The 22,014-nt window shown below is 46.1% G+C and overlaps 1 protein-coding gene across 1 annotated transcript in view; it reads left to right on the top strand.

The window, feature by feature from the left end:
• The window catches only part of GALNT8 (polypeptide N-acetylgalactosaminyltransferase 8), a 28,982-nt gene extending 9,129 nt beyond the window's left edge, over nt 1–19,853 (top strand). Inside the window, 3 exon segments of the mRNA XM_060307000.1 lie at nt 884–1,052; nt 15,664–15,726; nt 19,792–19,853. Coding sequence (XP_060162983.1) covers nt 884–1,052; nt 15,664–15,726; nt 19,792–19,853 — 294 coding nt within the window.
• The last annotated feature ends 2,161 nt before the right edge of the window (nt 19,854–22,014 follow it).

The following is a 22,014-nucleotide window of genomic DNA, read 5'->3' as shown; positions in this document are numbered from 1 at the left end:
AGGAGAATGGAACAGGACAGATGGCATGACCGTCAGTGTCAAGGTGAGCAGATAAGGAGCAAAGAGGCCAGGGGCGTTGCAGGTGGCACAAGGGAGCACAGAGAAGGATGCCCTCCCTCCCCCGTTCCCCGTTAGGATGGGGAGAGATGGAGATGAACTAATATATATTGCACATCTTCCATGTTAGGTACAGAGCTCAATAAATATTAACCCCAACGTTAACCCCGATATCAACTCTAGACCCATGTTAGAGATGGGGAAATTGAGACTTAGGATAGGTAATTTGCCCACATCTCTCTCTTCACAGTGGAGCAGAGATCCAACCCAGACTCTTTGGCTTTAACGCCCTTAATGTTTCCAGCAGTAAACCTTGGTGAAGCTCCCACAACAGGGGTGGCAGGAACTGCCTCCCTCCCCAGAGAAAACAGGTGGAGAAAATAGGCTGAGAGTCCTGAACAGAGCTTATACTCCAGTCCCACCACTGGAGTCCCTTGCTGAGGAGGCGTTGGGGTGGGGGAGAGTTCTGATGGATTTCACGGGCTCAGGGATGAAGACGTAGAAAGGAGGTCGAGTGGAGAAGGGCCACGGCTCTTCAAGCTGCACCCTGTCTTGCCAGCCATGCTGACCTGATGCTTCCAGCTCAGGAGATACGGATGAGAACATAGGAACCCAGCACAGCATTTTTACTCCCGGGTCTGGGGTTAGTTTGCGGTGGGACTAGGAGAGAAAGCACCGGGTGATCTAACTCAGCACTCGGCTTCGTTTCTCCACTGGATGACTCACAGAGGATTGAGGGAGCCCTTGGGCTTTTCTCTGAGCACAGCAGGGAGATGATGCTCTACCAGGGCACTTCAATACCTTCAGTTCTTCTCCTTCCATCCAGGGAAGAGCCGTCCTAAACAGAACCACCGAACGGTGTCTGGAGACAAAGAGGTGCACTTCAGGCGGCTACATGTTTGCTCTGCAGACCTGCACCACACACGTGTGGACGCTCCAGTACACGGTCGGAAACTGGGGGTCAAACAACGCCCAGGGATCCTCAGAGAGCCTGGGTTCTTGCCACAGGAATGGGCTCTGCCCCCAGTGCTGCTCGAAGTGGAGGAGAGGGAGAGAAAGAAGGTGTGTGTGTGCGTGTGTGTGTTCACTGTGACTTCAGCCAGGACTGTCCTGAAAGGTGCAGCAAATCGACCTGTAATCTTAAAAAAAAATCCCTCCATCCATCCCCTCACAGCAGCTTTCTTCGGATTATTCCATCTCTCCCATAACAGAGACTCCAGGGGCTGAGGATAAGAGAGAACACACCTAACGGACCACTCCCACTCTGCCTAGTACATGAGAATGGTGGAAAAATCCAAGTCCTTCCAAGTCTTTCTCTAAGGAGCTTATAACATTTAATAGACTTGATTAACTGTTTCCTTCTACCATCCCTGAAAATTATGGAGAAAATGAGGCTTGAAACAGAGAGGCATCACTTGTTGGGAAACAAAGAAGGGATTGTAGGTAAATACTAAAGACCAGGGGTCCTTACTGCTGCCCACTGGATAAATCCTTTCCTGTAAGTGCTGAGTTAGGAGGATCTGTCTAGGGGTGCCAGCTTTGGCAAGGTCTTAGGGGCTGGTGGGAGCGAGCATCACGGTGGGAGAGGAAGTAGGATGACCCTGTGTGCGCTGTGTTGTTGGGTTCACCTTTCAAGTATGTCCTTTCTCCAGAGGGTCACCTTTTCCTCTTAGTTTCACGTCAGGGTTACTTGGGTATGATTCTGGGAATTACCAGCCTTCCTTTAAGCATTAGGCAGACAAGACACTGATAATTTAGTGCAGAATTAAATCAGCTAAGAGTTTTTCAAATAAGAAATATACAAGTCATAAATATACAGCTTGATAAAATTTTCGCAGTGACCACGCTCATATCAAGGACTAAAGCGTTACTACAATTTAAGATTTTATGGTGCAAAAATTAAGGAAGAGGATAAATGTTAAGCAAATGTACAACTTCTAGCTTCTGCCCAACATTCATAGCCATGTTTTAATAAAAGCATGTGCCCAACAGAAAACCGGGCAAAAGACACAATATTCTTAAGCAAAAGAAAAAATGTTTAACCTCGCTCATAGAGTAATGCAAATTTAAACTGTACTGAGATCAGTCCTCAGTTAACTTGGTGAAAATTAAAAAATATGACGGCACATCCTGGTTGGCAGGGCTGTGGGAAACAGGCAATCTCATACTTTGATGGTAGGGATGCAAACTGGTACAGTCCTTTTGGGAGGGATATCTGGCAATAGCTAAAAATACTATATGTGCATCTTCTATTTGTGCCAGTAATTCCACCTCTAGGTATTTACAGCTCCATAAACAAGAAAATACTTACGTACAAAATAATTCTTTGCAGTATTGATTGTAATTGTAAAATGTTGGAAACAGACCGTAGGCTCAAACATCAGAGAGTGGTCCACCCAATGGGGTGCAGCTATAAAAAAGAACGAGGACCATTTTTTGAATGGATATGGAGCGATTTCCAGTGTGAAAGAAGAAAAACAGTCTAGAGTATGGGTTTTTAGGTAAGAAATGAGGGGGAAAGATACATGTATCTGTTCATTTCTGGTTAATCTGCATGATAAACCAGAAACTAATGAGGTTGGTTACAAATGGGTGGTGGTGGCTGGAAATAGGGTAGAAAGGATTGGCTATGGGAACAGGATAGAAGGGGTGTGGCAGGGGGGTGACACTTTTCAAACTACAATTATAATTGTAGCCTTTTAGAACCACGTTATATTTCATATGCTCAAAACACACATACGGTAAAATCAATAAGGTTAGAGGAAACCCCAAATGGAGTCCAAATAAAAACAAGTGAACTTAACTATATTTTGATATTTTAACTGAATGCACATACCCTCCGAGAACACTTAGCATCTAGCATCCAGATCTTGGTTTCTTTTTTCCAGTAAAAGGAGTTAGGGCTCCCTGGAGAAGTAGCTGATTGTAGGGCTTGGGGACTGGGACATTTTCCCGTATTGGGGAATAAAGAACTTCTCAAAGAATGATGGGAACAAGTCATAGACTGCAGCAGCCAGGTTCCAGGGGCTCCCACTGGCCAAATCTAAGACAACTTGAGCATTAAACTAAACAGTGATTTTATTATATAGACTGTAAGCCATAGAATAAGATAAGAATCCCTGAGTCCATACCAATGAGTGATTGGATAAATGGATGGATAGATAGATGGACGAATAAATGAATGAAAGGGGGAAAAAGTAAAGCTCTTTCTGATAGTAGAAAGTCAACTAATAAATGTAGGAGAAATTATGGAATTAGAAATTTATTTGGCAACCCCCATACTTAAAATTGTTTCAGGCAAGAATTATCAATGGATGTTAACACTAGTGGGTGATGAGAAACAGGATACATACAGAGTATCAAAGTAACTCCCCAAAAGATATTCGTTAACTACAAAGGGAAAATAATAATTTCGTGGTGGAGAAACCGGGCAGACACCATCTTAACAAGATGGTCAGTATTAACATCATCAGTTACAGCAAAAATGGACATCATGTGCCTCCTGATATGATGCTCCCAGAAGAGTACATCATTTCTGTGGTATTCCTGCCCACAATATAGAACCTGAATCTATAATCTTGAGGAAATATCAGTGAAACCCAAACTGAGGGACATTCTTCAAGATAAATGGTCTTTATGCTTCATAAACGTCAGTCATAAAAAAAGACAGACTGAGGAACTGCCCCAGAGTAAAGGAGATTAAAGAGACAGGACAGGTGTCCCGACTTACCTCTCGTGTTTGCACCGCCGCTTCTCTTGAATTCTGGCACTTTTTTCAAGAGAGATGCGCCTGAGGTTGTGGTCATGTATCCTGGGCTTGGTGGTCCCTTTGCTCCAGGCCCCAACCTAAACATACCAGCCTCGAACATCCCAATGCTCTTCAGAACAAGCACCTTCCTCATTTGTGCCAAACCTAAGAGCTAAAGGGCTGAGGGCTGGGTCATAACAAATTGAGATTCTAGAAGTTCTAAATTTAATCTCTTATAGAGTCCTTTTATTTTCCTTGTAATCCATTTTTACAATAGGAAATGTGCTTTTAGCTAATTTCCTAATTTTAAGGAAACTTGCAAAGTCCTTTTAGAGAGAATTAAGTGAAATAGAGTTAGGCCAGTAATGTCCTGGTGAAAATTATCACTAGGATTGGTGAATAAATCAACTTCTCATGACTTTAAGTTGTTATAATTTTAAAAACACAGTTTTTTTTTCCTGCAAACGTTTTGATAAGTGTAGTTTCAAGGAACAAACCTGTCTCAAGATTTCAAGTCTACTGTCCATGGAACTATAAAAATCAAATCTCTCAATATTACCAGAAAGGTGTTTGACCTTCTTAAAAAAAGCCCTAGGCAGAAACTCAACTTTATGACAACAAGATAAGAAATAGGTGTAGTTTTCACTTTAATTGATGTAAGAGGTTGTGTCCATATTCCCAATACTTTCCTGCTTTCTCTGACAAGTCATTACCGTAAGGGCAGGACTTGTCTTTTCCAAGTACCTTGTCAATGTTCTTCATTCTTTAAAGGTTCTTCATTAACTCCTAAATGAGGCTGGTGTTTTCTGTCTCCAGTACAGTTTCTAGCCAAGGCTAAATTGCAGAAGACGGGCTTATGTTTTCCAGTTTTCACAGGTGCTTTGTCCTGAGGCTGGCTGTAACCCCCAAGTCCCAGCTTCTGCCCCCAACCCCCATCAAGCTCTCTACTTCCTCTCCAGGGGCCCTGCCGGTGGGCCTTCCCCACCAGGCTTGCAGCTCATCTTGACTAGTGTTTCCATGTGAGAATTCTTTCCCAGCATTGCTTGGGAAATTTCTGTGTTTTTCCAAATTTCAAGAAAAAACCCAGTTGAAAAGTCAGGAAAACAAGAAAAACCTCTATAATTCTCCTGCAAGAATTAAAGCTTTATACGTGACACAGAGATGTTACTGATTTGAAGGAATCCATTGAAGTGCAATGGAATGTGAGTGCAGGAACCACTGACACACAGAGTCCAAGGCTAAGGGTGATAGTTTCTGAGACCAGGACAGGAACACTCAGGAGAAAAGCAGTGATGATCTAACCAGTTTGCCATCCATAAGCTATAGCCATGTTGTAAGTGTCTGTGACCTGCCTGTCTCTAATGGTGAGTAATTGTTGCAAATAAAATAATAATGAATGAATTTTACTAATTTCTGATACATTTTTATGCACTGTGTACTTTATACAAATCTTGGAATGGTGTTCCAAGAAATAATAAATTTGGGGAGCGAAATATGTCTTGAGCAATTTCAACGTATGATTCTGACTAGCGCTGTTAACCTCTCACTAGGAGATCTGAATGTTACATTATTTAAATAATACACAGTAATGTTTGCTAGTGTTTGAATATTTGCTAAGACTATAGTTTTCATACATATGACTAAGCTTAATATTTCTTCTTTATTATACAGCTTTTTAGATATCCATGAATAAAGAGTATAATTAATTTTAGAAACACTTAAAGAATAACTTATGATTTGGGGAATTCCTGAAAATTCTCAAGAGTTCTAATTTTTGTTCCTGAAACCCAAAGATAGTATCTGTTGGTCAACTACTGGGAATACTACCTTAACCTTGCTGGAACCTACAGGGTGGTCTCCCCCAATGTATCGCCCTGGGTTTTCCATTAAGCAATCAAACAAGTTTCTTTCAGGATTTCCTTATAAAACCTTTGTCCTTTTTTTCTTTTTTGCCAAAATTTTTAAAGCCACTTCATTGAGGTATGAATGACATGTACACAATTAATGCGGACAATTTAACGAGTTTGGCGTAAGTATAACCCGGGAAACCATCACTACCTTCAAGGCTACAGACATCCATTACCTCCCAAGGTTTTCTTTTGCCATGATTATTATTATTATTATTACTAGCACACTCACCATAAGATTTTTCCTCTTAGGAAAATTCTAAGTATAAGATACAGAATTGTAGGCTATAGGCACTAGACTGTATAGTAGATCCCCAGAACTTATTCATCTTGCATAATTAAAGCTTTATACCCTTTGACCATTATTTCCCTATTTCCTCCTTCTCCGACCCTGGTAACTGCTGTTCTATTCTCTGCCTCTATGCATCTGACTATTTTTAGATTCCATATGTAAATGAGATCATATGTCCTTCTGTGTCTGGCTTATCTCACTTAGCATAATGTCCTCCGGGTCTATCCATGTTGTCACACATTTGCCAAGCGTTTAAAATTGCCTTTGACAAACGAGTTTCCCAGTGGTCTTTTCTTCTCAAGTCTGTGTGTACCTGGGCTGTGGTTGGCCGGGAGAGCTATGGCTGCGTGGACAGCAGCTTAGACACAGTGTGTGGAGGGCTCCTGCTGGGGCACAGTGGTTCTCACAATTATAAGTATCTTCAACAATTTGTTCCCAGTGACTTTTTAATCAAGAGCTTCTCTCAAGGGCAGGAGAGTTCTGCTGAAGGTGGAGTAAAGTGTACTTCCCCACTTTCCTCTGATCTGTGGGGGAAAGGTCAAAATCTAGGACCATGGGTTACGACGACGGTGGCAAGAAGAGGAATCTGTAAGTAACACCAAGATCCAGCATCATAATCTGGGGAACCCCTTTCTTCCAAAAGTCCCACCCCAAACCCCATCATGGAACCCCTTCACCACCTGCTGGGGTCTTTCTGCACAGATTTGCAGAGGGTGCAGCAGAGGTGCCACAGATTCTGTGAAGAGGCTCTAGGACAGATGCTCTGCTTCCTAAGCCATGGGTCCTGCCACTCTCATGAGGGCTTCCCTTCCCCAGTTGGAGCCAGACACTAGGTCCTGGGAGAGCTACTGCTCTGGGGACTGGCTACCTGCCGAGCCTTGCTTTGCTGCACTGGGCTAGGACACTGCATTTCCGGAGTTGCCCATCATGGCTTAGGGAACAGGGAAGATAGACTGAAGGGACAGAAAGGAATTGACTTGGGGGCAAAAGGGGTGGCCACTGCACAGCCAATTTGGGTGATGGAGGACCCTGCGGGACGGATGTGGCTGTGTGGGTACCAGCAGGGTTAACAGGGCAGCAGATCTTGCAGGGTGATGGAAGTGGCGGGGTGGTCAGGGGGCTAGTCTTGCCTGCAGTAGCTGCTGCAGGAGGCCCCGTGGTGCTGGGTAGCCCTCAGGGAGCTCTGGAAAAGGCAGGTAGTGAAATGTTGGCAGCTGAGCCTGGGGATTGGCCAAGCAGGAATGTGTGAAAGAGCCAGGAGAAGGGGCCTCGAAGTGTGGCTGCCTCTGCCCTTAGTCCCTTCCCTGCAGGAGGACTCTGGCTTTCTCAATGTGCCTGAGGTTTTCCAATCTCCATCCTCAGATGTTAGGACCTTTGCCTCTGGGATGAACTCAGCTCCAGGGGAGCAGGCACTGGTTCTATTGATCAATGGCAACTCTGCTCGTGTGCATTTTCTGTTCAGTCTAGAGGGAACAACAGGGGGTCTTTACTCATGAACACTTTGCCCAGCAGACCTTTTTTTTTTTTTTGCTGTACGCGGGCCTCACTGTTGTGGCCTCTCCCGTTGCAGAGCACAGGCTCCGGACGCGCAGGCTCAGCGGCCATGGCTCACGGGCCCAGCCGGTCCGCGGCACGTGGGATCCTCCCAGACCGGGGCACGAACCCGCGTCCCCTGCATCGGCAGGCGGACTCTCAACCACTGCGCCACCAGGGAAGCGCCCCAACAGACCTTTAATCACAGACAGGCTGTTTTCCATGGAGGACTCTTCTTTGGATCCTACCCCAGCCCTTAGGAGGCTGAGAACTCTCCTAAGGGAATAACGTCCCCACGTATGAGACTCACCTTTCTCCCTTGACCACTCTGGGATCAGGGAAGATTTCTTAAGGCTGTAATAAGAGACACCCCTAAAAAGTGAAGGCATCTCTTTTACCTCCCCCCTACCTGTGTGAACTCCCTGTAGCCAAGTTTTCTTAGAGAGAGAGGGAGGTTTCAGCTGTCCTGGGCTATATCCAGAGCCATGGCAGAAGCAGGTCCACTGATACTGATCAGAACCACTCTCCAAGTGAGAATCGATGGCCAACACAGCAGCTCCCTGGCCATCTCGAGGGTTTCTAAACATCCTGCTTATGTACAGAGAGGTTTGAAAAAATAAAAGCAGTCCAGGACCAGTTCCACTTGGAACAGCCAAGGCCCCTGGGGGAGCGGTGGTGCTGGCTGTGGCTGGGTCGGGCCTCTCTGGGCAAATAGACCCGCTGGCCGGTCACTAACGGAGTGCAATGTGGTAGCATAAACAGGCAACTGTTCTGAAATCCAGCTTGCCCTGGCCCCAGGCTGGAGTGGTCTGGCAAGCCCAGCAGGGGACAGACTTCGTCTCAGGCAGGCTTTGAATAAGTGAACCCAGTTGAGCTCTTCGCCAGGACTCTTGTCTGTCTCCACTCCATCCTTAGATCCTTCTGGCTCCAGAGGATATCAAAGGTTCCTGCTTTTCTTGGCCAGAGGCCTCAGAGAGAGAGATTTGTAAGAGTCTTTTCATTACGGGCTCTTGGTTACTGGAATTTGAAAATCTGGCTGTGAACACCTACACTAGGCCAACTGTTGGCACCAGTGTGAAAACAAGGATCAACTTCTACCGTCAAATCCCTTTGAGTCAAATGCGGAAAAACTCGACCTGGCAGTGCTTTCCCCTGAAATAGCAGCAAGAAGAGAGACAAATAACCCAAGTTTAATAAGAGAAAACTTTAGGCTGAATCAGGCATTCGCTGGTACTCGTGTTCTAATAAGTAATACCTTCAACTTGAGAAAACTTTAGACTGAGTCAGGCATTCTCTTGTACTCGTGTTCTAATAAGTAATACCTTCAACTTTGTCATCACTTCTGATATTTGTGATTATAAATGACCTCTAGACAGGGGATGCAAGTCAGCTCTGAAGCCACAGCTGGAATAAAAGAAACCAGTGTATTAGAAGTCCTTGCGTGACTGGTTCAAGATGGCGATGCCGGAAGATGCTGAACTCCCCTCCTCCCATGAATACGCTGAGTCTAGGTACACATGGAACCATTTCCTTTTAAAAATCCTAAAGGCTGGTTGAGTGATAACGTCACATTGGGCAAACAAGAAAACCACATCGAGGCAGGTAGGAGAGGCTGGGACACAATCTCGCACAAACCCTACCCCTGGTGTGCATCTCACAGCCGGGAGGGAACTCGGAACCCAGAGTTCCTCCCTGAGGAATGAGGGGTTTTGACCCCACATCAGGCATCCTGACATGTGGAACGCATGAACCCCCCAAAACCTCTGGCTTTGAAAACCCACGGGTCTTGGGTCCTGACACCCACAAGACTAACAATCTGTGAACTGCCTCTTAAAGGACTCCCACACTTAGACTTGCCCATCCCAGGGCCCAGCTCAGAGCAGCCCATTGCCTCCAGACTTAAAGGAAGAACACTCCCCTGCTTATATTAAAGCATTGGCTGGAGGGGCCGGCACCTAATTTAGCATTGCGTCTAGGAGTCTGCTGGAACGCTCTCCAAGATGCAGATGGGTGGGTGCGGTCTTCCTCGCTCCCTTTGCTGGGCTCCCCGAACATCAGTGTCTCCAGGATGCATGCTTTTGCACACGTCCATGCCCCAATTTTTGTGGCTGCTGCCTGGGGCACACCTCTTGATCACCTGGCCCTGGAGGCCAAGGGACTGTAATAATCGGTGTCACCAGAAGGGAGCTCACAACCCAGGCCGGCACCCTGATTTTTGTGACTGATGCCAGGGCCCTCCTCCACACGATCTGGCGGCCAGTGGGGCTTCCACTCTTGGGTCCCCCAGGACGGTGACCGACAGAGAAAGAGTTCTTAAACAGCTGCCACCCCCAGAACACAGCAAGAGGCAACAGGCCCCTTGGAGCTTGGAGGCCTATCAGCTGATTATTATAACTACAGCCAGAGGAGCAGCCTTCTGATTAAACACACAGCTAAGGGCTGACTGTCAACCTTTCCTGAGACCTCGGAGGGTGACGTTGTCTTTGCACTCATCCTCTGCTGTGCTCCAGAGGCCAGCGTCTCCTGCAGGGGAGCTTTGCATGCACCCAGCACCCTGGTTTCTGTGCCTGGAATCTCAGATGTTGCAGTAGCCACCCAGGGTCTGCCCCTAGACCACCTGGCTCTCGTGGTCAGGGGGCTTGCGTTCCTGAGTCCCATGGGACTGTGGTGGTTGAAGAGATGATTCTCAGCAGGCTACCACCCCCAGGGTACTCAGGCTGTGGACTGAGGCACACACCTCAGTCTTTCTGTGAAGAAGGACTATTTGCGTGTCCTTTGGCCTGAAAGGCAGTTTTCAGGTCTGACACACATTTAAAGGCCTATGGAACCGCTCTCAAGGAATGTAGGCTGTGGGTGCCGTCCTGGCTGTCTTCCTCTGCTTTGCTGCAGCTCACAGGTATCACCCAGAAGAGAGTTTATACGCTCATCTTGAGCCCTGATATCTGTGACTGCCGCACAGGGGACACCTCCAGACCACCTGGACCTGCTGGACAGTGAGGCTTATGCTTGTGGTCCCAGAAGACTGTGTGTATTTGCATATGTTTAAAAGCTGATGCCTGAGGGTCTGGTTTCCAGTTAGCCTGGATCTAGGTGGTGACTGAGATCCTCCCCTTTGGGACACTCACAGGTCTTGGCACACCCTCAACTACTGGGAGCTATTAAAAATATAACAGGCTGCTTGGCCAAGCACAGAGGCTTAAAAGACAACCAGGAGTTGAGGCAGGGTTGAAGGAAAATGTTCATCTCTTACATGAAACCACTCCTTCAAGACTGGAAGGGGTGGTTGTTTCACCTACTGTATAGAAACCAACACAGAGGAAGCAAAACGAAGAAACAGAGGAATGTGTTCCAAATGAAAGGACAAGATAAAACCTCAGAGGGAAAAGAAACCTTAATGAAATGGAGATAAGTAATTTATCTGATAAAGAGTTCAAAGTAATGGTCATGAATATTCTCCCTGAACTGGGGAGAAGAATGGATGAACACAGTGAGAACTTCAACAAAGAGACTGAAGATATACAAAAGTACCAAATAGAAGTCACAGAGTTGAAGAACTCAATAACTAAACTGAATAAATACCCTATAGGGGTGCAAAAGCAGACTAGATGAAGCAGAAGAAAGGATCAGTGGACTTGAAGACAAGACAGTGGAACTCACCCAATCAGAGCGGCGAAAAGAAAAAAGGAATGAAAAAAGAGAAAATAGCTTAAGGGACTTATGGGACAACATCAGATGGAAACCAAAAGAAAGCTGGAGTAGCTATACTTACATCAGACAAAATAGACTTTAAAACAAAGACTGTAATAAGAGACAAAGAAAGGGCATTACATAATAACAAAAGGGTCAATCCAACATGAAGATATAATATTTGTAAATATTTATGCACCCAACATAGAGGCACCTAAATATAAAAAACAAATATCAGATCTAAAGGGAGAAATAGACAACAATACAATAATAGTAGGGGATTTTAACACCCAACTTACATCAACTGATAGATCACCAAAACAGAAAATTGATAAGGAAACATCAGCCTTAAAGGACACATCAGACCAGATGAACTTAACAGATATTTACAGAATATTCCATCCAAAAGCAACAGAATACATATTCTTCTCACGTGACAGAACATTTTCTGAGATAGATCATATATTAGTTCACAAAGCAAGTCTTAATCAACTTAAGAGGATTAAAAATATATCAAACATCTTTTCTGACAACAGTATGAAACTAGAAATTAATCACACAAAGTCAACTGGAAAATTCACAAACGTGTGGAGATTAAACAACATGCTACTGAACAAGCAATTGTTCAAAGGAGAAATCAAAAGAGAAATAAAAAAATACCTTGAGACAAATGAAAATGGAAATATAACATACCAAAATTTACGGGATGCAGCAAAAACAGTTCTAAGAGAGAAGCTCATAGTGATAAATATCTACCTCAAGAAACAAGAAATGTCTCAAACAACCTAACTTTATACCTCAAGGAACTAGAAAAAGAAGAACAAACAAAGCCCAAAATTAGTAGAAGGCAGAAAATAACAAAGATTAGGGCAGAAATAAATGAATCAGAGACTAAAACGATAATAGAAAAGATCAAAGAAACTAAAGAGACTAAAAAGATAATAGAAAAGATCAAAGAAACTAAGAGCTGCTTCTTTGAAAAGATCAAAATTGACAACCTTCAGCTAGACTGACCAAGAAAAAAAGAGAGAAGACTCAAATAAATAAAATCAGAGATGAAAAAGGAGATTTTTTTTTTTTTTTTTTTTTTTTTGCGGTATGTGGGCCTCTCACTGTTGTGGCCTCTCCCATTGTGGAGCACAGGCTCCGGACGCGCAGGCTCAGCGGCCATGGCTCACGGGCCTAGCTGCTCCGTGGCATGTGGGATCTTCCCGGACCGGGGCACGAACCCGTGTCCCCTGCATCGGCAGGTGGACTCTCAACCACTGCGCCAGCAGGGAAGCCCCGAAAAAGGAGATTTTATAACTGATACCACAGAAATGCAAAGGTTCATAAGAGGCTACTATGAAAAATTATATGCTGACAAATTGGACAACCTAGAAGAAATGGATAAATTCCATATATATATATATCTAATAAGGTGTGTGTGTGTGCGTGCGTGTGTGTGTGCATACATGTGGTGGAATATTATTCAGTCGTAAAAAAGAATAAAATCCTGCCATTTGTGACAACATGGATGGACTTCGAGGGCATTATGCTATGGGAAGTAAGTCAGACAGAGAAAGGCAAATAGTGTATGATCTCTCATATGTAGAATCCATATATATATGTATATTATATGTATTTATATAATATACATATATAAATACATACAAAACTAGGCTCATAGGTACAAATTGGTGGTTGTCAGAGGCAGGGGGTTGGGGGGGGTGGGAGAAATGGATGAACTGTTTTGGTTTTATTTTAGTTAAATACATTGAATAATAACAAAAAGACACCTAGCCAGAGAGAGAGAGAGCTTAATTAAGTAAGTCTGTGAGTTAGAGGACAGAAAAGCCAAGGTAAATAAGGTCCCTGCCGGGATGGCTCTGGGACAGGGCCCTGCTTACTCTGAGACTGGGTGTTTCTTTTCTCTGTCTGGAAGGGACCTTGTAATGCAGTGCTTTTCTTTGGAGAGCACGTGTCCACATGGAAGGGGAAGCACCTGTTTCCTCTGTTTTGGATGCACGTTCTCCTGTCTCCTGCTAGGGGTCAGAGAAAAAGGACCATTTGAATCCCTTTTGGTTGTGTCTTTTTGAGACTGTAGCTGCCAGTTGTGTGGCCTGGATTCACTAGGGTTATGCAAACTTAATCATGCTTTTTTGGGATTTTATGGTTTTCATCCATTTCCCCCACCCTTCCCACCTTCTGTCCTAACTTCTACTTCTCTGACACTTGGTTGAATCAATATAGTTGGAGCAGAAAGGGAAGCAGGCCCACGTGGATTGGGGCGGGGCTAACAGGGTGGGCGGGGGGTGGGGGAGGCTCTCAGGTCTGCCTCAGGCTCAGGAGGCCTCCAGAGGAAGGTGGGATTGGAGGAGGCGAGTGAGGAGAGGGGGACTCTTTCTGCTCCAGAGCCTGACATGGTCCCAGGGTTGTGATGGCAAATGAACAGAGACGTGGAACTGGGAGCAAAAATGCCAAAAATGAATTTGCCTGGACGGCATGAAAGGGCAAAGGAGAGATGGGGGCCCACCCTGGGGGAGAGACAGTGTAGACCTGCGAGGAACACAGCAACCCACAGAAACGTCCTTTATCCTGCCTTCTCCCTCAGGAATGCATAGAGAAACAAATGAATAAATAATACTCAAGTTTTATTTTTCATTGTAAAAATTTCCAAAACACATAAAGGCAAAGCCAAACAAATAAACAAATACAAAAGCCTGCATCAGCTTACCACTTTGGAGTAATAATTATAGATTTCTCCTTATTTCCTTCTCATCTTTTTTCTTTGAATCTATGTGTCTGAATATGTTTATACACTTTATAAAATTAGGACCTTATTTTATATACAGTTGTAGCTTGATTTTTTAAATTTAATATTTTACCCAAAAAATCCAGCATTTTTCATTATTTCTGGATATAGAGGAGTTATCTGCTGAAAGACAGAAATTTCTAGTACAGGCTTTAGAAGATGACTCTGGAACGATGGTGTGGGTGAGTCTCTTTTGGGCACGTTTTAGGTGGAACAGAGCACTTCCTCAGCTGACCAGCCCACCGAGAAGGAAGAAGGAAGAAGGCAGAGGGAGGTGTGTTAGAAAAAAGAGTTCTGTTCTCCCAGGTGTGGTGGGAGGGAGCCCACAGGGCTGGGGCTGGTTTGTAATGATGGGGTCAGTGCCTCCCAGCTGAGTACAAAGGGATTCCCCACCTTGGAGGATGCCCCTTAGAGCTGACATTTATTGAGCATCTACTAGGTGTTGGGCACTGGGGGCTGTGCAAATGCCATTCGTCATCCTCCAAACAACTTGAACAGATAAGCATCATTATCCACACTTTACAAAGGCAGAAACTGAGGCTCTCAGAGGTTAATTTACCAGTTCAAGGTCACACAACCAGTAAGTGACTGGATGAGGACTACAGCTTGCATTTCCAAGAGGGCAGCAGGATAGAAAAATATAGGCTTTTTTTTTTTCTTTTTCTTTGCGGTACGCGAGCCTCTCACTGCTGTGGCTTTTCCCGTTGCGGAGCACAGGCTCCGGACGCGCAGGCTCAGCGGCCATGGCTCACGGGCCCAGCCGCTCCGCGGCATGTGGGATCCTCCCGGACCGCGGCACAAACCCGTGTCCCCTGCATCGGCAGGCGGACTCTCAACCACTGCGTCACCAGGGAAGCCCGAAAAATATAGGCTTTGAAACAAACAGAAAACATGAATTTGAATCACTTTTGTTAAAATACAACTTTCCTTTAGACTCAAAAGTGATATGTATTTATCAAAGAACGTTGCTACCAATGTCTTTCTATCTCTGGTCACTTGATTTGGGAAGTCTCTGCTTATCTGATTTTCCCTGTCGGGATCTTACATGAAGTCATTCAACAGACATTTATTTTTCGATTACTATGTTTAGTCACTGATAAGGGGAATAAAATAATGCATATGACTTAGACCCTGCCTTCAAGACATAGACAGGACAATGGGATGTGGCAGCCACATACACACTATAACACCTGTAATGATTAGTGCCATAGAGATCTGAACCCAGGGCTGAGGAAACATCCATGAGAGGAGGATTACACCTGTTCGGCCAGAGTCTAGGAACCCTTTGGGATGAAGGTGGTGTTTCCCCCTTTGAGCCTTGGTTATTTCACCTGTTAACTGAAGGAACTGGACAAGAGTGATTTGTGGCTTTGGCATTCTGTGATTTCCATTCCCTTATCTTCCACAGGGCTGTCACCAAGGACAGCTACTTCCCATAAGTAGGAAACTACATGTGAGTTACATATGTGTTCCCAGACAGCATGCTGCAGAGCTCCCATTACATGGCTGCCTTCAAAGCCCCTTCTCTTGCAGTGACCCCGTCTGCACATTTGCTTTTGTTGGGCAAGGAGAGATCTGGTCTCAGATCCAGGTCTGGGATATTTCCTTCCCACTTTCGGCTCCTTTCCTCTTTCCATGCTTTCAGGTGTCTTTCAGTGGCAGATCAAGACCCACTCCACTCCTCCCCACACCCACATTCCCCGAATGGGTAAGATTTGTTCCAATTCAGCTCTGCACCCCTCTAGATCTTAGCACAGTTCTTTGTGCATAGCAGATGCTCAAATAACGTGGATGGATGAATAGCTGTTTTCTCTTTTGGAACTTTGCATGCAGTTTAAAAGTGTCTGTGTTTGTTTTCTCTAGTTTGTGCAACAAATTAGCACAAACGTGGCTGAAAACAACATAAATGTATTATCTCACAGTTCTGGAGGCCAGAAGTCTGAAATGGGTCTCCCTGGGCTAAAATCAAGGTGTGAGCAGGGCTGTGTTCCTCTCTGGAAGTCCTAGGGGTACATCCCTTCTTTTCTGTTTGTTTGTTTTGTTTTTGTCTTTTCCATCTTCTAGAGGCTGCCTGCACTCCTGGGCTTGTGGCTTCTTCCACCTTCAAAGTCAGTGGTGGCTGATCAAATCTTTCTCACATTGTGTCACTGCACCACTGACTGTTCTGCCATCTTTAAAGGACGTTGTGATGACATTGGGCCCCTCTGGACACTCCAGAATCATCTTTCTTGAAGTCAGTTGATCAGCACACTTAATTCCACTTTGCCGTGTAACATATCGTAGTGACAGTTTACAGGGATTAAGATGTGGACACCTTTGCAGGGGCCATTATTATTCTATCTACTATGGGGCCAAGGAAATTTATTTAAGGATCCTGTTTATTCAGCCATCCACCCCTGCACTCACCTTGCATTTGTGCTCTTACTGTGTTCCATGTGCTCTGCAGGGAGCTGGGAGATCAGGGGTGCCCAATGCACGGCCTGGTAGGAGACAGGAGTGAGCAACTGCACAGCAATCTGACAAGCCCTGTAATGTGGGTGTGCAAAGGGGGGCTGTGGGGTACAGAGCAGGGGCATCACCCCAGGCTGGAGAAAGAGAGGACACCTGGCCTGAGCTTTAAGGGGGCTGCGGCTGGGACTGGGGGACCATGCAGAACGAACCGCGTTTGCAAAGACCTGGAAGGCATGGAAGTTAAGAATAGTCTAATTGCTGGAGCATAAGGTGCTTGCCCACACTCTGCTTGTGCTGTCCTTAAGGAAGGGAGTTGAGGCTGGATAGGTGAGAATGGGCAGATCGTGGTGGACCGTGGGTGCAGTTAAGGTGCTGGACTCTATGTTGTAGCCACAAGTAAGCCACTGAAGGATTTCAAACAGAGGAGCCATGGTGCTGATGTGCCGGCCATATGCATGGTGACATTCCAGGGATTCTTCCTTGCGTGCCTGGGGCTTCCTTCCTGCCAGGGAATACACACGGTCTACCTTTTTCTCAAATGAGCACACTGCAGCCGTATAATACCCTTGTTGCCAACCTCCCTGGGCTAACCCTGGTGCCTGCTGTTGCTAAGGCTGTTTTGAGGTCCTCAAAGGTGACTTTGCAGAATCTCTCCACATATTATGCCCAGGACGTGGCTCTGATTACTTCCCTGCTTTCCGTTTCTTTTTCCCCCAGAGTCATCTTCATTACGATCCTAATTAGGACAGCATCAATGAGCTGTAAGTGCATCTGCACGAGATGATCGCCTCTCTCAGCAGATTTGTTGCTTCTCTGAAAGTAGTGGCAGAGCGATGATGAAGCAGCTGTGGGACAGCAGCAAAAGCACTGGTTTTAGCCAGAAAATCTGCCTGTGAATCCCAGCTGTGCCACTGAATAGCATTAGAACTTGAGGAAGACACAGAAATTCAGTCATAATTCAAATCCACAGTCTGCAGAATGGGGGATGTACTAGCCAGCGTAGGCTAACTGCTGTATCCAACATTTTAGTTAGATTAACAGTATAAAAGTTTATGTCTTATTCATAGAACAGCAATGCAGGTGCTCTGCTTAGCTCTGCTCCACTTTGTGACTCAGGGACTCAAAATCCCTCCAACTTATGGCTCCCTCAACCCCCTCCACCCTGCAGTCCTCGGCATCCTCCTTAGCTGGTCAAAAGATGGGGAAAGGAGAGAGAGTGTTCAGGTTTGCATAGTTCTATGAGCCAGCCCGGGAAGGGACCCACATCCCTTCTGCCCACATTCCACTGGGCTGAATGTGGTCACGTGGTGCTGCATCCACTTAGTTGCAAGGGAAGCTGGGAAATGTAGTCCAGCTGCGTGCCCAGGATGAAAAGGAGATGGTTCACTGCACACCTGGTCAGTCTTTCCCCAACTATCTGACTCTAAGGATAAAACAGTTTCGAAAGTTAAATTAGAGCAGTGCCTCATACATGTGAGGGCTGAATGTGGGCTTTTGAGCCTTGGAGAGAGTGCCTCAGAAAACAACAAACACTCCAGGAAGGAAAGGTGAATTGTGGCTTGTGACAGCACGCCTCCTTCATGGTCTCTTTAAATCTATCAGGAAACAAGATTCAGTAAGAACCAGTCCATTAGCAGCAGCAAAACACACTTCAAAAGAAAATAGTGCCTTAGCCCTGGCACACTTAGGACAGAGCAGCTTTTCTGCCAGGAGGTGCTGCTTCCTGTCTGATCTGATAGAAGCAGAGTCCCTGGCCTTCCTCATCTTCCTTTGCTGCTTCTTTTCCGATTACTTGCCCCCCTCCCCGACTCCTTAAACTCACTAAACACACTGATTCCCCTCACGGAGGGCTCATAGGAGCTGACTCAGGAGCGATAAGTAGGAGAGGGGTGGGTTAAGTTGGACAAGATAATTTAGAAGAATAAATAAGGCAACCTAGGTCATCAAAAGGAGAATTAAATGCCTTTTGGCCTAGGAGAAAGGTCCAGATTAATTCAGACGCTTGTGTAAGGGAGTATGCAAATCACTTGAACAGAGAAGAGAGAGACTGCTCATGGAAACGTCTTGTGATGAAGCGAGACAGTGTTTCTTCCAAGTGTTAGGGCCCTGATGCCTTTCCAATCCGCTGTCCTGCTCTGCCCCTTCCTCATTATGGGAGCTTAATTAGGAATGGAAGACATTCCATCTCCCTGCCTGCATATTTCGGGGCTGCTGATGTTATGAGAGCAAGTATTTATTTTTTTAAGACATAATAAGAAGATTATTTCTTCTTCTTTTCTCTCAGTTCAAGCCCTACCTTGGAAAAAACAACAAGAAGAAACTCTTTAGTGAACATGCTGCTAACAGAGCCAGCCCGGGGGACAGATCCATCTCCATTAAGTGTCCAGATTTTGAGAGCTGCAGTGGGCTCGGTAATGAACTCTGCGATCTGCAGGCTGGGGGCTGGCTGGGAGGGGTCTCTAAGAGTGGCTTGGGAAGCAAGTCCCTCGCTGATAATCCCCAAGAAAAAGTCATCCAAAGAGAGCTGGTGCGCCGTGTGCGTGAGGGCTGAGGGGTAGGCGGCAGAGAGCGATGAACGGGGGTCATTTGAAAGAAAGGACGTGACAAGTGAAGGAGGAATCAAGCTTGTGGCTCAGGACTCGGAGCTTTTATCCAGCCACGAGCTATTCTTGGTCTGCTTGCAGGAGGGAGGGCTGTAGGCTGCTTCTGCTTCGGAGTGAGGATGTGAACATGAAGAGGGGGCTGGTCTGGGGCTGAGTGGGCAGAGAGGAGGTTAAAGCTTGGCCCAGGAGTCAGAGAAGGAGCCTGGCGGTGAGTACGGAGAACCCAGGACTCAGGATCCCGGTCCTAGAGCCTCTAGGGTCCCTGTTCCAGGAAGGAGAGGGATGCGGACCATTCAGAGTTGATCAGTGAAGACACTGGATGGAGAAGAGCTCTGACTGCCCTTCTGTTTGATTATTTTGCTTTTCCTTATGGTGGATCTCCTTCAGGAAGAGGGCTGCGATGTGTGTTGTTAAAAACCTGGGTTTGAATTCCAACTCCACCGTTTGTCCATTTGGTGAATTGGAGAAGTTTGTTAACCTCTCTGAGCTTCAGAGAATGGTGAGGATTAAAAGGATAATGTATGTAAAACCCCTACAGTGTCCGGCTCATTAGCAATCGTTTGTCAAAGTTAACTGCTGCTGTGAAAAATGCTTAGTTTGATCAAGGAGATGACTGGAAATTTGGGGAAGGCGTCCCAGACAGCATGATAAAGCTGTCCTCGTGCAAACGCAAATGGAAGGCCTTTTTCATGAGGTTTGCCCCCATTTGGAGGCCAAAGACCTGGGTCCTAGTCATGGTGCCACCATTGACGAGCTGCGGGACCTGCAGCGGCTCAAGTAAGAATTTCAGGAGCAGGTCCTCGTGTTAGAAATATGATGCTGACTGCTTGGCTGCTACACGGGGTTCCATTAGGGTTCGTCAGGCAAACTGGAAACACCTTGTGAGAGGTAAGAGTCTAGGCAAACATGGGGAGTCATCTGTGGGTGATCCCCAGAAGCAGAGGCAAGATGACTAGGGAGTGAGAGGAAGAAGTGGGGAGAGGGCAGAGAGTGGGAGGAAAGTGCTAGAAGCTCTGGTAACCTTAAGATTGTTTTCTATGTCTGTGAATCTGTTTCTGTTTTGTAAATAAGTTCATTTGTGCTGGGTTTTTTTTGGTTTTTTTTGCGGTACGCGGGCCTCTCACTGCTGTGGCCTCTCCCGTTGCGGAGCACAGGCTCCAGACGCGCAGGCTCAGCGGCCATGGCTCACGGGTCCAGCCTCTCTGCGGCATGTGGGATCTTCCCGGACCGGGGCACGAACCCGCGTCCCCTGCATCGGCAGGCGGACTCTCAACCACTGCGCCACCAGGGAAGCCCGATTTGTGCTGTTTTTGAGATTCGACATATAAGTGATATCATATGATATTTGTCTTTCTCTCTCTGACTTACTTCACTTAGTATGATCATCTCTAGGTGCACCCATGTTCCTGCAAATGGCATTCTTTCATTCTTTTTAATGGCTGAGTAGTACTCCATTGTGTATATGTACTGCATCTTCTTTCTCCATTCCTCTGTTGATGGACACTTGGGTTGCTAGCGGTCGGCTCTTGTGGGTCAGTATGAGCTCCAGCACATCACTGGCAGGAGACCAACAGAGAGACTTCTAGAGCTCTCAAGCAGTGAGAAAAAGTAATCAGATTGGGGATATATTTTTAAAGCTTCCTCCTATGATGAAAAAGCGTGAGTGACATTCTTGCTATATCTCATTTAATCTTTATACCGCTCAGGGCCAGCTTTAGCCCATAGAGAACTTTTGCACAAATCAAAAAAAGACGCCCCTTGCTCATTATTTGTGGAGCAGCTGCGCCAGGGTGCACGGTGCAGGGTATGGAGTGCAGGCTGCCCCATACGGGGTACAACCTGCCAATTCATGAAGACAGAGGTACTGCCAGGACTCCCTTTTCGTAGATGAGGAATTGGCAGTCGGTATTAGTTAAGTAACTTGCCTGCAGTGGGAGAGATGAGATATAAATCCAATGTACAGCCTCAACCCAAAGTGAATCTTCATGCCTGGGCTGTCAGGTACCCAGATTGCAAGGGCAAGGAGGTGGAAGGAAGAGTAAGAAACCTAAGGCTCTAGATTTTTATGGCAGAATTTTATCCCTGGAGTTGTGCCAACCCAAGGTAAAGTGAAAGGAACTATAGTTATTAAGATTCTACTAGATGAAAAGTATCCCAAACTTCTTCACGTTCATTTGGGACCGAGAGACATTTTAGCTTCATTTTAAAAAATGAGAACCCCGAGGCTCAGAGAGGTTGGGAAATGCACCCAGGGTCACACAGCTGGGGAGTGGCATCTGGCCTGTGCTCCTTCCACAGCACCTCCCTCGAGGTTGTGCTCTACCAGTGGGCAAAGGAGCCCCGCCCTTGTGGTGCGTCTCCCCTTCCTCAGAAGATCAGAAGCATCTGGATGGGGAACAGGCTGCCCACTTCCTAATATGTTAGGAACTTGACATCAGGGCAGTTGTACGGAGATCATTTATTTTTTTCACTTATTCAACAAACATTGAGTGTGTGTTATGTACCAGCCACCCAGTTAGGTATGGGGGCTGCAGTCAGAATGTCAGAGGCCTTCTCTCTGACCTTGTAAATTACTCCACAGTCCTCTTGATTTCTCTCTACAATTCGTGGCTCAAGTCCCAAATGCTCGGCCCCAATCTGCCCGGGGCTCTAAGGGAACCCAGGATGCTCCCGTGGTTTGCCGTTTCCCCAGGTGAGAATAGAATCAGGACACATGGAAGGTATCAGAAATTGCAACTTCCCGGGACTTCCCTGGTGGTCCAGTGATTACGACTCTGCGCTTCTACTGCGGGAGCCGTGGATTCGATCCCTGGTCAGGGAACTAAGATCCCACATGCCACGCAGTGCCCCCCCCACCCCAGAAAAAAAGAAGTCGCGACTTCCCTTTCCTGTTTCCGAAACGTCACTTTGCCCCTTCCCTTGACAATTCCTGAGCCGACGAC

This window comes from Globicephala melas, chromosome 10 (genome assembly GCF_963455315.2).
Source record: "Globicephala melas chromosome 10, mGloMel1.2, whole genome shotgun sequence".
In the NCBI taxonomy this organism is placed as follows: Eukaryota; Metazoa; Chordata; class Mammalia; order Artiodactyla; family Delphinidae; genus Globicephala; species Globicephala melas.
The sequence above is the reverse complement of the archived record's forward strand: the minus strand, read 5'-3'. Positions and strand labels throughout refer to the sequence as shown.